The sequence below is a fragment of the Phalacrocorax carbo genome, chromosome 5 (assembly GCF_963921805.1).
Source record: "Phalacrocorax carbo chromosome 5, bPhaCar2.1, whole genome shotgun sequence".
Taxonomy (NCBI): domain Eukaryota; kingdom Metazoa; phylum Chordata; class Aves; order Suliformes; family Phalacrocoracidae; genus Phalacrocorax; species Phalacrocorax carbo.
The window spans coordinates 66,247,734-66,264,155 of NC_087517.1; the positions used below are offsets into that span (position 1 = coordinate 66,247,734).

Consider the following 16,422-nt stretch of genomic DNA (forward strand, 5'->3'; position numbering starts at 1 on the left):
TTGCAAAGTTTTCCCAACCCAGTTTAAAGGTAAGATGAAAATCCTGGCATTTAAAAAAAAAAAAAAAAAAAAGGACATTTATTTGGATTCAAGTTGGTGAGCTGGTAATTGCCATTCCTTTTCCTTAGAGAAAACACATAAAATACTTTGAACAAAGACTTATTTTATCAAACACATATAAAAACTAAACTGGGTCTTGACTATCCTTTGGTGTTCTTTCTTGAACGGTGCTTGTTTGGGAGAGCCGCAGAGCAGCAGCAGCAGCTTTGAGCAGCTGAGCACGTAGCATGCAAAGTGACTTTTTAGACTATTCTGACAGCTCAAGATTTCTAAAATTTATTATCTTGTACTCTGACTCTGCCTACTATCATTCACCTTTGACATACCTCCTGCAAAAGGCCAACAACACAACATAGAACTGATTATGTTATAGTTTCATAGAACCCAAATAATTCGTTGTCTGAGAGGAACTTCAAGCTAAATGCTGGATTAAATGCACAATTTTTTGAGTAGAACATAATGCCTAGGGAGAAACAGGATTGGAGCTAGCTGGAATGCCTGTAGTCGTGCAGCATTCTTCAGAATCCTTCCTTCTGCAGATGTTGCTAGCAATGACAATTTGTGATTATCCTTTTTAACTTAGTTTTTCTTGTTGAGCAATGACTGAATATATAGAAATTTCAGGGGTTTGGCTGCCAGTTAACACCTCCCTTCTTACAAAGTGTGTCTCTACCCATGTCAGCTTGTGATGAGGGCCTTCTAAGACTTTGATAGAGAACATAACATTTTGATGACCTGAATTTGTTGTGGTTTGATCTGCCAGCTTTGAAGGTAAACAAATCCCAAAATATTCACAAGTCTTTTAGCAAAGCAGACCCTACAAGGACTGGATCAAGCTCCAGAGTGAAATGCCATGCAGAGACTAAATCAATGTGTATCAGTAACACAGAGTCCCTTTAGCCTTCTGCCTGCTCCAAGCCCCAATACTGCCACTGCCTTGTACAGGTCAAACCAAGACCCTGAAAGCTTTTCAGGCTGTGCCTTCCTTTGCCTGTTCCCAGACCTATTTTTGGTATGTCACTGTGTGTTACGAAGAACCTGGGCACTGTTGGATGACAGCATCATTGCAATTGATGTTGAATGTAAAAGACTCCTGGGTCATTAAATTCTGACTGTTGCTCTTACCAGCAAGTACATTACATCATCCTTTCATAAGTAGATCAGGTTCCATCTCAGAAGTAATTAGCATTTGCCCTACTTATTTTGGAGGACTTTCCAGCTTCTACTTCCTACATCCAGTAGATGCCTTGTACCTATGCTGTTTTATTTTAGCAGTTTTAATCTCTGCAGTTTACCCCAATAGCAATCCTACCTTCTTTCTTTTGCATCGCAAAGCAAGCCAGGCCCCCTTCACCTCGTCTTCTTTATTCTTCATTCATTTCATCTCCCTATCAACCCTCTCTCCTGTTTGAATTCAGCTGGGGAATCTCTCAAACCTGCGGTTTCATTTTACAACTCATTATATCCCTATATGTCTAGATAAAACTCTGACTCATTCCTTCTAGCTCATTAGCTTTGGGATGGCTTGCTCTTTAAATATCTAATCTGCTAGATCATGTTTCAAACCAAGACCATCTCATTCAAATTACCTTACCAAGTTCCAGGGCTTAGGCTGTGATTCAACTGTCTTTGTTGATTTGGAGAGATATAATACACTTATCACAGAAATCATCAGTGGTTTTAACTTTAAAATGTTTTGTGGAGCTGGTTGGGAGGATAACAGCTATGTGTTGGACTCAAAAGCTACATCTGTACTGCTTTGTGGAGGGTTTTCTGACATGTGGGCCACGTGTTACAGCTGATCGTATCAGGACTGCTCAGAGCAAATGCAGATTCCTTCAGAGCAAAGCGACTGTGACATTAGTATTTTTATGCAAACAACCTAAACAGCATTTTGTTGCATGAAATCAGGTGTACAGATTGTGTGGGGTCAAGTATGAAAGCAAGTAGAGGTGTTTAACTCTCCCTGTTAATCTCAATCTGTTGGGTAGAGTGCCTGGAATTAACTATGTCAGAGGCATATGTGGGTTTTGTTTCAGGTAGGATTAGTCTTTTCCTCTCTGAAGGGACCCTGGTTATGAGGTGTCATACATGCAGTAGGGATTCATGGAGGTTTGGGAACCAGGAGAGAACTGGAAGCAAAGTTATTTGACATATCTGGATGATATAATCCCAATAAATAAGTTTCTTTATCAGCTGGGTCTGAAAGCATCTGATGTAATTTCATGTAAACTGTGTAGCAAATTTTCTACAGGTACGGATTTCAAAAGATTTAGACCAATGGAGGATGGAGTGCAAAAATAAATCAAAATTTCAGACCTAATCCTACTCTTGTTAGTTATATCTGAACAATCAGGGCCAAATTCTGAAATTTTTGTATTTAGGCCTGAAATAACTGGTCAAGAATAAATGCAGTTCTCTGCATTCGGTATCTTGAGGATCACTGCCATTCTATATCCAAATAGTTCCAAAAGTCCACATTTGCCAACGGAGAGTTATACGGGTGCTTCTCAGTAACTGAGAAAATACTATTTTAGCCTATAATGTTCTTCCTTGAGGGTCACTTGGAAGCTAAAATTTTAACACCATTAATGATGGTTTACTTGCTTCCAATTTATGTAAATACAAACAGTGCTCTTACTGGCTTCTGAAAATATTATTTTTCCTCGGTAACCCAGTCTGACAATTTTTTGCGTTTTTTTCAGCCGTTCCCCTGTGCATCGATGGTTACCTCCTTGCCTGAGAACTGTGAGTAGCCATATTTATTTACCAAATATTTACATTGCCTATACGAATGCTTATATAGTATGTACCTATCATGTTGTTTGTTGATCTCCTTTGTAACCTAAGTACTCCTGACAATATTTCTCTTACTCTAGTTGTCTGTTCAGTCTGTAATCATGCAGTTTACCCTTCTTGGGACAACTTCTACTTACGTTTATGTATTTAAAATGGACTAAGTGAAAATGAATCCAGTATGTCGAGACACCCTTTAGCTATTCTGCGACATGTATCACCATTCTGACTTTTCTCTAGTATAGGCTGATTTCCTGATGACCCTGTTGACCCCTCTACTGTAGACATATTCCTGTGAAATGCCCACCCTGACAGTTTATGGCTTCATAAATGATAGACAGAATGTAGTGGTTTTTTCTGAATCAGGCCTTTAATTTGCATAAAATGGCATAGGGCTAACAAAGCTAGGATTATGCCATGAATATTAGAGCGGTTGATGAACTCAACTGCCCAACAAAACAGATAGAATAAGCTACCTTTGACATTAGAGAGGAACACTTATTCCCAAGTGCCAGTCTTAGGATGACCGTGCTTCATGAGAGAATTGCTTAAAACTGATCCCCTTTAATAATAGTCTGGCCAGAAGCTGTAGTATAGCAGCTTTATTTGGCTTTTTAAAAATGTGATAAAACAGGTTATTTTCATTCATATGTGTACAAGGGAGGAGGGGGAAGTGTCTGTGTGCCCTTCATACTAAATCCTATTATAAGCCCTTCATGAAGCATTAATATGGAAAAGCCGACCTCCCGCCATCTAATCTAGTATAATAAGGGCTTGGATACATTATTAATTTTTGTCACACATCTGAGGCCCCCTTTTATCAACCAAAACCCCCATCCAAATCCCTTGTTGCATCATTAAATTGTGAAAACAGCTTCATCATTCATGACAGAAAAATGGAAGGACCCTGAGCCATATGGCAGAGGAGGCAGCGGTACCAGCCACCCGTAGATGTTTCCCCAGTCCCCTTCTTGCAATGACTGGTGCTTAAAAGACCCTGCAATACAGTAGGGCGACAAAATCTTCTCAGTTTTTTTTTGTGCAAGGTTGGCTTCTTTGCCTGTAAGCAGACAAACCCAACACCAGTGCCTGGGATTGGAACCCAGTTTAATCTGCAGGATTTTGAACTGAACGTGACAGGTGGGGTTGGCAAGTACAGCTTTGGGGGTCCTCTCTTACAGTGCAAGGTCAGTTTACATCTTCAGAAGTTGGGGAGTTAGCTCTTGTCTAACCATCCACAACTCCCCTGGCCATGCTGTGAGTTATACATTGTTTGCCAATCAGGAAAACACACAATATGTCTACTTGCTAAAGGAGAGGGAATAATTTCTCTCTTTAAACCAGGAAACTGTAAATATGTAAGGTTCTAGGAAATCTTTGGACTTGCATTTCTAAACCAATACTTTGCCTTACATGTTTTATGCTCTTTGTCATTATGGCTGAGTTAGGGAGAAATATTCTGATTTCACTTACACTCTAATGACACAGTTTCAGTGAAAATCTTTGGGACTCTGAGCTGAGATGCACTGACATGCAGTTGTCTGAAATATCATTCAGTGTATTCATGCAAATAATCCTGTCGGATTACTTGCTGGGAAGAAGGATTTAGCCCTTAATAACAAGATGAATGGCATTTTAAAAACAAAGATTAATTTGAAGTGAAAGGCTGATTTATATATTTTCATTCAGGTTAGAATGCGACAGTGATGAGGAGTTCAACATAGATGAGAGATAATTGCATTGTAGAGAAATTTAGTATAGTCATGTAGTGACAATTCTTAATATGAATAGTGCCAGGACTTGCTGTTTAACAGGTAAGGAGAAATAGATGTCAGTAACATAGAATTATAAGGTGACTTTAATTTTTAAAAAAATTGTCACTCTATTCTGCTGTTTGTGTTTCTTTGGGAAAGCGTTCTAATGTCTGAGTGTACACAAATGAGCTAAAATGGTCACCCAACTTCATTTTACCAAAAAAAATCTGTGATTATTGCAGGTTTATTTTTGAAGCAGTACTTGGCATATACAGTCAAAACCTGCGTTTCTATTTTAAAGATATAACTGCAAACTCATGAATTAATTCCCTATCCTGTGTAGTCTAAAAATGACCCATTCATTTCAGAGAAGCTTTCCTGATTTACAGTGAGTGCTTAAACTATTCACTTAGGAAATCAGTGAGGAAATACTGCTATAGCATTTTGGTAATGCTTTCGAAAGGGCAAGGGCCTTATTATAGATATCCAGCATGTTTTTTAAAGAATTTTTAAGGAGTTTATCAGAAGCTAAAATTTAAATTAACCTGAGATGAGGTGGTGAAAACCAGTAGAGTTTTACACCTTTCCATATGCGTGTGACAGCACAGCAGGTAGTTTATTCACAGGCAGCTACAGCTTTGCAATAGCATGGATGTGGGATAGGAAATATTAATTTAAATAAAATTATTATATTTCTAGATTAAAGACAAAACAAGTGCTTAGTTTTAAGGCCATCTAGCCTGACATTCACTATGGCATTAATCCTTATGTTTCACTTAATTATCCCTTATAGTTTGCTTAATCTTCCCTGTACTGAAAACACTTGTTTATAACAGCTAAAATATAACTTCCAATATAGGAATTTAACACCCAAAAAAGAAGAATCTAGCATATAATTTCTCTGGCTGGACCAGTGGTGGCTAGTCATTATTGCTAATATTTATGCTTTTTTCATTTATGTGGCTGTCATTTAGTGATTCTTGTTATACCTTTCCACAGGACTAAAGCACACATTTATACCCAGCAATTTTTTTTTCTAGTGGAGTTATATGCATGCTTTGGAACCAGGTTACCTCCTGGTATTCTTTGTTATATACTGACATAGTGAATACATAATTCTTGCTCTTTCTTCCACTGTATGACATTATATACCATCACCTTTTAGGTAATTAAAGACCTCAAAATAAATCTCTAATTTTTTACCACTCATTTTAATATGCAAGTACCCAAATTACCTGCAACACTGCAAGGTCAGTGGCATTGACCTAAATACACCCACTGCACTAAATACAGAAGAATAAATATCCCAGGATTACATCGACTTCCTTATTAGAACATCATGTTGGAAGCTCATGATGTGTTTCTAGTCCAGCATGGCTTAAGATCCTGCTCATCATGACTGCTTTCCAGGGTGGTTCCCTACTCCCAGATGTTACTTTGCACTTAAGTGTTGTATATACTGAACAGAACCGAGTTTACCAAATGGCATTTAACATATTATCTGATTGACTGGTCTTTCCTGAACCCGCAAGTTTATCAGTATTTATACATATTTCCAAAATGGCCAATGAAATGTGGAGATCACAGGAGATCTTGTTTAAGGACTATTCAGCAGTATCATAGTGGCATTTAAGTCTTTGAAAGGTTCATAAACACTAGCCAGTTAATCATCCATCTCCCAGAGTGATATCACTAGTCTGGTTACAGGCACACACTTGGTTGTGCAAAACACAAAAGAAGAAGTTTCATCACACCACGTGTTGACCCAGGCCAATACCCCAAGTAACCTGGGGTCCCTATACCGCAGACAGGCAGCGAAACACATATTCAGGGAACGACAAAATACACCTGAGGTCTGAAGTGCTTGTTAACTCACTTAGTTAAACAATCTAAATCTTCTTGGAGGAGTTCAAAGTCAAGAATAACTGCACCAGTTTCTAGCTGTCTGTTTTTAAAGCATCAGGACAGCAAAATCTGTTTATAATGCAGTTGTTAAGATACTACAAAAGAATGTGATTATTAAATGTCATTTCTGAATTTCATATCAGAATATTGCATTGGCTCAAAACATTTAAACATCTTGGCCATCAATGTTTAAATGCATTCCTTTTAAATCAATTTTGAATGATAGAGTTGAAGAACCACCAAACCACAATTTTTTTAAAATTTCTTTTAATAAGATTTCAGTCCCTGGGAATTATGATTGTTTTTAAAAATTTGTCAAGATGAAATGAGTTCTGATTAGCCCTAGCCAAAGCTCTTTTCATGAACTAGGTAGAAATTAAGACTAGGTGGGGCTGGAGGACTGTCAGCATTTCGTACCCTTTCTGCTCACATCGCATTGTAATCATATAATGACAGCCTCTCCGGTGGGAGCCTCTGTAATGCTGACACTGAAACCTATAGTTTAAAAGCATTCAAATCAGATTTTACATGCTTTTAAATGGCATTAACTGCCATTATGAGTAATAGCTCAGCCAATTAAAGAGTGCAGATACATGTTATTAGGGCATCGTGCTTGATTTTTCCTGTTTTCCTGTATTTTTCAAGGAGAAATAGTATTAAACAATGCAAAAGCATCTCAGTTACTCCCTCGTGAAACCTCTGCTCATGCTAGTCAAAATCCACTGAGATTTAGTGAAAAACATAGCATTGAATCTCCGACAATCTCAAAAAAAAAAATCACACTTTTTGGAGAGCAAGCTTTGCCATTACTAATCAGAAAGGGTTGTAACCAATAAACATTACTATTATTTTGGATTTGTTTCTGGAATCTGCTTGTCTATTCTTGCTCCTACAGTCTCAAAAGCTCTGAATCATAGCAGATTTTCTCCCAGTAAAGATAGTTACATAAGCATCTCTGTGGGGACTATGAATTCTACTCCTGGTGTACTGCAGCCTGGGGAGAAGGACGCTTTTTTTAGTGTACACCTCTATATATGTTCAAATAGGGGAAGTAACCTAGATTAGTCGCAAACCTGGACGTCCATGTGACAAGATGCCTTCCCTAAACTACTAGAGCCAGCTCAATACTCTCTGCTGTCCTCGTGTCACGCGTAATCGATGGCAAGGTTAATTGTTCATTGTTCATTGAGAACTTAACCCTGAGAAAAGGCACAGCTGTAACAAACCCTGCCCATGGCACTCCACATTGCGCTTCCTTTGTCCCTCCAGTCTCCTGCGGTTGGTTGCATAGTGGTTTCATACCAGCATCTTCCAGAGGTGGATCCTCCTCTGGGAGAAGAGGTCTCTAGCCTTGTAGCAAAAGGGAACCCTCTTCTATTTTCACACACTACTCAAGGGATGCAAGTTTAAAGCTTCACTGATTGCAAATGAGGGGACACCTGAGGCCCGATCCGTGTCTTCTGAAAAATTATGTTGTCTTGCAACGTACTGAAGGTTCTGTACGTTCCTATTCCTACAGAGGGTGACAGTGTTCAGCAGCACTGACCTTTGTAACATATAGCCCAACTTCTATTGACCGCCTGAGAGGTAAGCGCTCAGCAGATGTGTTGATTCTGAATGTTCTCTGGAATTTTCAAACACGGTTTTTTCTGACCTTGTTGGTACTACAGCAGCGTAAATACACCGCTTTTAACTAACGCATTTTTCTTAGTGCAGGGCTGAAAATGCTCTATAACAGAAAGTTCTCAGTGATGCAGTATGAGATAAATTGACACCCAAGCTATCAAGTGCAAATTCCTGACAAACTCCATTTACTACTTGCAAATCTGTAAACCACTAAAGCTGATCTGTCAGAAGTAATGGGGAGCTCGGCAGGGTAAAAGCAGTGGGTCAAGGCAGAACAGAATAACTATGCAGCAGCAGCCTTGAGTTCTACAATTAGCAATGGATCTCAGTAAAATGCTACCCATTGACAGATTCAGTTGAAGGACGTATTTTAGAGAGCTTAGAGCTCAGGGCTGCTAATCCTTGATTGGCACTAAGCATTTTAATACAGGGTCAGAATCAAAATAAAGGGGTTCAGCTCAGCTTGAAATTCATCCACTGTGTGTAGAAAGGTTTTCTTGATACCACAGGAGGGTCATTTCTTCCATGTGTTGTACCTTAGAGAAACTTTTGAATTTATGTCGACCCAATCTCTATAATTGGTTGCTAGACTGAATCTTGATGTCAGGCAAACTCAGCAACTTCCTGTCAATAACAAATGGAGCTCACAAAGCACACCTTAACCTTCCTCCCAGTTTCCTTCCTCTCAGCGTCTTGGAGTCAGTTTTTCACTCATGCTTTTTCCTTGTAACAATTATCTCCTTCCCTTCCAGGGAATGAATCTCTTGAATATCTCCCTTTCTCTTGAGCTCAAGACTGAGTTTCTCACCGATCATCTTGAATCTGGTGATGCTATTTGAGAGTCTATTATTTTTTACATAGAGCACATCTGAACTTCTGTTTTCCATATGAATTCATACTTATTCCAAATGCAAAGGACACCACAAAAATATTTGCTGAGGTTTGTTTAAAAAAAAAAAAAAGAAAGTTCCTTGGCTGTCATCCACCACAGCGTGAAGGGACCAGTTGTGGCTGTAGCACAAGATGTGTAAATCAGCAGAGACTTTCATAGTATAGCTCGTATTCTGTTGGTGCTGTAGGCCTCCAGGCCTGAGTACTCACTTGTCTGACTTTTTCTAATGCAGCTTCTTGGAAAGGGTATGGACATCAAAGCTTGCCCCCTAGTTTGGGGGCTGCTTTACCCTACAGGCATCCTGTTCATTTCAAGTTGAATGTGTAGATGTCAAAATCTCTTTGTAGCATTCAGGAACTAACCTGTATTTTCACCTCCTCAATACCCTGTTATTTCCAACAACTACATCTAACCACCCAGCACTCTATTCTCTACCATTTTTATCTCCAGACTAAATATAAAACACAGCCACTATCCATATTTTACTATTTGCAATACTGGCATGTATGTCATAGCTAGTTCCTTAATTAAATGTGATCTACATAGTCATTTGCCTTGTGTTGGAGTTGTCTCAGAGGCTTCCACAATAGCAATAACTAACCACTGGTCTGTGAAAATTGCTGGGTTAAAATACAACCAGGTTAATAACTGGAACTAGTCTTCACTCACTGTCATAAATGTAAATGTTTGTGAAAAGGAGGAAAAATTGATTCACATGTACCAGGTTGTGTCTTTCTACTACTGAGTCTTCCTGGGAATGTCCCTGCCATTGTCTTGCAGATCTTGGTAGTTGCACCACTTTAGGTCTGGATTGATTCAAATGACTTTACTGATGTTGCTCAGATGAAGCAAGACAGATTTTTGACACTCTCAGCCAAATTCTGTAGTTTTTCCTCAAGGAAATCTCCAATTAATCCTGAGGAGCTACAGACTGCAAAGCTGTAAAAATGCTCAAAGGCGGAAGAAAAGGAAAAGAGTCCTTTAACTGGCTGTTAAGTGTTGTTTGAAATGGCCCTTTACATTTCTGAGCCGTTATCAGAAAGACGGCACTTGTAAACAGACAGGCAATGTTCATTGCCTATTAAGCCCCAGTTTAATAAATGTTGTATTTTGTTTTATTTGCCTTAAAAGGAGGGACATTAGAGTTATCTCAGTTACAGAGCATCTCTCCATTAGTAAATACTCATTAGTTTTAATGTAGGTCTCTGTCTAAAAGGTATTTCCCTTGGAGAGAGCATTTTGCCATAGGTCCCCTCTCTCCTCCCCTCTTTCTCAAGCAAACACAAGCTCGCTTCCAGGCAAAGCTCTCCGCCTATCCAGGTCTACCTTTGATGTTGCCCACTCCTGAGAAGAGTTAAAGGTATGTATTGCTGATTTTAGTATCCATTTGCCCATAGTTTGCTATTGTTTTGAAGAGCGGCACTAGGACCGTCGCTACTTCTGCAAACGATGAGCCTATGGCATTAAGCACGGATGTGAGAGCCTCATGTGTCTTGAATACTCAGTGGATCTAATTAACAGGTAGAATCGCACCCTGGGTGCTTGAAAGATTGCCAGACACCATAGAAACGAGTCCTTAAGTCCCCGCACCATCTGCACTTTCTTTTCATTGCGGAAATCTCATTGAAACATGTTTTTTCGACCATTCTAAATTCATTTGTGCGTTAATGGAAAATTCCTGCTGATGGTTTTCCTTTTCATTAAACCAAAAATCATAAAATTCTTTCGTTCAATCGGGGCGGGGGGGGGGGGGGAACAATCTCAAGCTTTGATGAAATAATGAAGCTTTGAATTTGCCTCTGGCTACGGGTTGTTTGAATATCATCGCCACGACCTCCTTAGATGACTTTTTAAAGGAAAAAGAAACCAAACCGAGACATCCCCCGCAAAACCAGGAGGCTGTTTGAAGGCAGGCGGCCGATGCCTCACCCCACCCGCGCTCCCAGCGTTCATACAAGCGTTCCCTCCTTCTTTTTTAACGCGACTGCCTTGGTAGGAGGGCCGGGTTGGTGCCGGGGGGACCCCCCGGGCTCGGGGGATCAGTGCCTGGGCTGCGGGGGGTCCCCGCCGCCCCGCGCCCCCCGGAGCCCCCCGCCCGGACTCCTACAGGCCCCTGAGGCCGTGGTTACCTGTTAGCTGCCAGCCGGGAGGAGATATACCCGCCGGGGATTTGGGTGATTATGTACCCCCAGAAAAAAGAGCCGTGGATCATGCCAACTGTTTCAGGATCCCAATTAAACTTCGCTTTCTTCCAGTGCAAGGGACCGGGAGAGAGGGAGAGAAAGAGAAGAGGAAGGCTGTAATCGTGCCAGGTTAAAGCATTCACGGGCAGTAACTTCACACCGGGCAAGAGAGGCAAAAGAGGGGGGTTCCAGCGCAGGGGCAGGGACAGGGACACGGGGCGCCCAGGCTGCTCCCCCCGCCTCTGCCCGCCGCAGCAAACGCCGCACGGCTGCCCGCCGGCTGAACCAGCAGCGAAACGAATTCGTTGCTAGCAATAAAAATAGCATCCTCCGTGCCTCTGTGGGACACGGGAGGGGCAGGGTCGCTCATGAGTGACCCCCGCATGTGCCGGGGGCTGGGGAGAGCCGCTGGGACCCCCGTGAGAGCCGCTGGGACCCCCGGAGGGAGCCGTCGGCTCCTGCCCGCCTCGGGGCCGGGTGCGCGGAGGTGGCCCCTGCCCTCCCTGCCCGCAGGGCCGCGGCAGGAAGCACCCGCCTCTCGCCTGTGCAAGGGGTGAGCCACACGGGTTTGCCTGTCCCCGACTTGTATATTTAACCCTCGTCTGTAGTTAGCACTCACCTCTTTGTCACTCACTATAACCCGCTTTAAAACGGGTCTTAGCACTTCACGCCTTTTCTCGTTAATGTAAACTCTCTCACGCGGGTGCTTTCAAACCCTCCTGCACAGCCTCCCCGGCTCCGTGGCGGCACATCTCCACTCCTTCCCCTAGCCCCTACATTTATTTTACGAGATTTCTGCGTTTTTCAAGGTTGTGTGCAAAAGGGGGGGGGGGGGGGGGGCGGGAACCAAAACAAAAACCCAACAAACAAATCTGCTCGCAAATTAATGCCGCAAAATGGCTTTGGGCTGGGAAGTGAAAGGGAAAAATGGGAAGAATCGGTGGAAATAGTTTCTCCTTCAAGAGCAGGGTTCCCGCCCTACGAAGTGCGGCGGCGGGGCCGGGCGGTGCGGGGGGCCGGGCGGACGGACGGACAGAGTCCGGGGCCGGCGGGGTCATCGCGGGCTGGGGCGGGGAGACACACGCCGCGGAGCCGCCGGAGCCCTCGGGGGCTTGAGCCGGGAGTTGTGCTGGGAGGACGTGGGATTTACGAGGGAAGGGTTCCCACCTCTTTAATAATTTTTCCTCCTCGGTGTATGGTGCTGTTATTGACCATATCCACGATGGCCACTCCCAAGTTACATCGGATCCCGAAGGAAATGCAGAATCCCAGTCCGCTCATGATGGCAATGATGTACCTCCGGGGCAGCCCGAAGCAGGTACAGTCGCACAGCGGAGCTTTCTTCTCGGGCATTTCCATGGGCTTTCCATCTTCCGTCAGCTCGATGGTGTCCCCGGGCTTCTGCCTCTTCTCTAGGACTCTGCCCGACAGAAGAAGGGAAAGTCAAGCCCCGGCCGCCTGCACGCCCAGCCACCTGGGGTAGCTCAAGGCTTAAGTTCACCGCTCCCCCCGCCCCTTTGGTTCGGTTTGGATTGATTTGAGGATTTATTCCTTGTTTTCCATTCACCTTCAGCTGTTCTTTAGCAGTGACCTGTGGGAGTCACGATTAGTCATCCCCAGCTCCCCCCGCCGCAGAAGCCCAGGGAGGAGCTCTAGCTGAGAATTGCTCATCTATCATTAAAGACTTCTGCTTAAATATGTAGGACGCATTAAGAAGACATCATCTGTAACCACTGCAGAGGCGCCATGTTGGGCAGCCCAAGAGGCATAGTATGGACACCGAAACAGCCTTTAGGAGAAGGTTTTAGTCCCTCCTTGCTGTATGCGAAACACCAAGGGGGGGATCTCGGTGTGCACCTCGCTTCGGGTCTGGGAACAAAAGGAATATTAGAAGAAGGGGGGGAGGGCGGGGGGCGATATTGCTACTTATTTTAGATTTGCAAAATGGCTGTCACATGCAGTGGAAGAAAACATGACCGTCTTTAGAGAACGGGCATCTCCAGAGAAGTCTTTCCAAAGGATGGCGTCTGCTCAGCCGCACGTTGTAAGCGTGCGATCGCTTAGCGGGTTGAACCTTCCCAGACCGACTTTAAGCCCGATCTCATTGCCCCCACTCCCGTGTTTGTACGTAAGAGCCCTACCTCCTAGAAAACAAGGGGCGGGAATCTGAAGGGGAACCGTTATTTGCAGCTATTTCGAACTGACAGAAAAATACCGGGGGAAAAAGCCCCTGCCATCCACGAAAGGTGACTTAAAGCGTTTCATTTTATTTCTTCTTTGGTGGAAAGCTTTAAAAATGCCGGCTTGGCAGCGAGAAAGATCGGGTTTATCGAACAAGTGTCCCGTGCTCCATCTCTTAATCTTCTTTTGTAGCCACCGAGACATTTAAAAGACAGAAAATGTAACGGCGTCCATCCCAGCTCCAGCGTCTTGAGGAGCGAATGTGTGACCACCTCGGGGCTCTCCCACCGCTGCCCTCACCCCTGTTCTGGGAGTGTTTTCTCACGTCAGAAATTCTCCTCGGAGGAGCATCTCTTTGAGGTTAACTCAGCCGGCTAATGGGGCAGTAACAATTAGCAGAATAAGGCTCAAAAGGTCCTCCGTGTTTTGAAGAAAACACGGAGATTTTCTCCAACAGTTACTCAGTTGAAATCCTCCCGATTTTTCTTTGCTGGGAGAATGATTTCCATGCTTAAAGACCGCAGCAGTAAGAAATGCCTTAAAGTTGTGAATAAAATAAACCACTGCGGTTTTTCGTTCGAAATTCGTTGGTGCGAATAAAGAATGATGTCGAAGTGTCTTCTCCCTGAAAGAGCCTCTCGTCTTCGGGAATACACTGAGGTGTAAGGGAGAGGAGAACTATTTGAATTCTGAGAATCGGAAACGAAATAGTTCAGTCCCGTGCGTCGAAAAAGATAAGTAAATCAGGCATTTGCTAATCAAGGGGGGAGTTCAAACGGAGTTGGGCTGGAAAATGCAAACACCGTTTCTCCATTATTCGCTGTGTGACTGTATAAAAAGCAGCAGACATGACTGTTTTATTTACACATTTTCGAGTCTTTCACGGCGAGGAAGAGGTTTATTTCCTTAATTATGCTTTAAGCAGTTATTCTGGGTTATCAGTATTTCTTTTTTTTTTTTTGACCATTGAAAATTACTTAAATATGACCAAAAACTGTAGGATGTTCACTGCCTCGTTGATGGCTTTGGCTTTGCTTTTGGGTTTGCAAAATTGTACCCTTCCTACTCACATGGAAATCTTAATTTTGTCTTTATCACTTCGCTGAAAATCTTTGTCTTTATCACTTCGCCCTTTCCTGAAAATGGCAGCAGAAGTTGTGACTCATGCTGTGGAACAGCCTTGTGCCTGTGCCCAACACTGCCGCATAGGTATGGAAAAAAAGGCTTTTACGTGACCTGTCCTCGGCAGATAAATCCGCAGTTACCTTTAATCTGTAATTCGGGGGGGAGGGGGGGAGAGGAAAAAAGAAACCAAATTCGGGGTACTTTCTAGCAGAGAGGTAATCGAAAACACATTGGTATTTCACAGACTGTTCTTACACGTCCTGGAGGTCACTAAAGTCGCCGGATCAGATGGAGCACGATGTGACAACTTTAGTGCACACACTTTTTAGGTATGCAAGAATTTGGGCTTGTTTCATCATGCGTACAGGGCTCGAAGAGGGTACAAATGTCCTGTACACACAGAAACATACTGTTGAGTGATGCTTTTGAGTTCAGCGGTTGCAGTTGTGTGTTACTCATAAGACAAGTGGATGCTTCTCAAGGCAGACGGATGAATTATTAAACACATCCCTCTATATGTTTCAGCTTCAGGAGGAAAAAAAATCGTTCGGATATCAATTATTTATACATCTCCATGTTTATCTTCCTCTGACGACGAATTACACAAGGGGCAAGACTAATCGAAACCAGGAAAGATTATTATTATTATTTTTTAATGATCGGTAAGGGCAGGGGGAAGGATCCTGCGACTGCATTGCAAAATTAACACAGAACAAAAATCCAGGGAGCTGCTCTCTCCTGATTAAGATTTCAAGATGGGATCCTGTTTTGTGGGGGAAAAATGGTGTAATCTTTTCGCTACACATTCACTGACACCATCTACGGATCAGATAGAGAAGTTACGAGGGTGCCATATTGAGAAGCTTCAGCACTAGTTTCCAGGATCCAGCCTGTATCAGCAGTATCTCAGCAGCTCCCAGCCCCTCTACCACCAACCTCCCCAAAGTGTTCGACCTCCTTCAGCAGCTGCCGGCTAGGAAAAGCTTCCGATTATTTCTAGAAAGTACAGTCCTTAAGAGATCTCAGTCTTACCTGTAGAGTTGACCAAGCGATTTTCCAGCAAAATTCTTCAATCCCTCCTTGCCAGGGGTCAAAATCCTTTGTTTTACCGACTCCATTCCTGCAGAGGTGCTCGCTGGATTCTGCTCTGCTCTGGATAGGGCACTGCTACGGGCAACGATGGTTCATATTGGTTTAATCTCTTAACTTTTCCCCCTCATTAAATGGCTATCAGTGCACCTCCGGGTACAGGGAGAGTGAGAGCAAGCGTGCGCGCGTGTGAGTGTGAGAGAGAGGGAGAGAGACAGCGTGCGGAGCCGGGGGGGGAGGGGGGGGCGAGGGCGAGGGCGAGGGAGCGCGCCTGTGTGCGGCGGCGAGCGGGGAGGCTGAGAGCGCTGCAGGCAGCCCCCGGCTTTCCCGGCAGCGCGGAGTTGCCAGGCACGGTCAGAAAGTCTTCTCGGCCTCGCAAGGTTCACTGGTGGCGGCTGGAGGCAGTGCCATGCCCGGCTGGGAGGGAGACGGAGATCCCTTTGCGGGAGCGTTTCAAAGCAATGTCGCTTTGGCGCTGGCGGCTTCCCCGGCTGTAGGGCTGGAAGGGGGAGGGGTGTGCTTCGCCGCCGTAGGCAGACAGCTGCGAGGCACCCCGCGCTCGGGAGCCGCTGGCTAAATCCCTCGGAGAGCGAGAAGCCCTGGCGTGGCGGCGCTGCCCGCGCCCGCCCACCCGCGCCGCGCTGCGCCGCTCCCGGGTCGCGCCCCGAGGCGGCGGCGGAGGCGAGCGGCACCCTCGGGGCTCCCGGGGCCCTGCCTTCCCTCAGCACCGCGGACAGCGCCGCGCCCCGCCTTCAGCACCGCGGACAGCGGCCGCGCCGCGCCTCGCCGCGGGGGCGTTCCGAGCTCGGCA

General features: G+C 44.2%; 1 protein-coding gene across 1 annotated transcript in view; it reads right to left on the reverse strand.

Moving 5' to 3' along the window:
- SLC17A6 (solute carrier family 17 member 6) overlaps window positions 1–16,183 on the reverse strand; it is a 34,422-nt gene extending 18,239 nt beyond the window's left edge. The window contains exons 1-3 of the mRNA XM_064452854.1: window positions 15,555–16,183; window positions 12,384–12,636; window positions 11,163–11,281 (exon numbers count right to left, since the gene is read on the reverse strand). Coding sequence (XP_064308924.1) covers window positions 11,163–11,281; window positions 12,384–12,636; window positions 15,555–15,640 — 458 coding nt within the window. The 5' untranslated portion in view covers window positions 15,641–16,183. The remainder of the gene's footprint in view (window positions 1–11,162; window positions 11,282–12,383; window positions 12,637–15,554) is intronic.
- Between the last annotated feature and the right edge of the window lie 239 nt (window positions 16,184–16,422).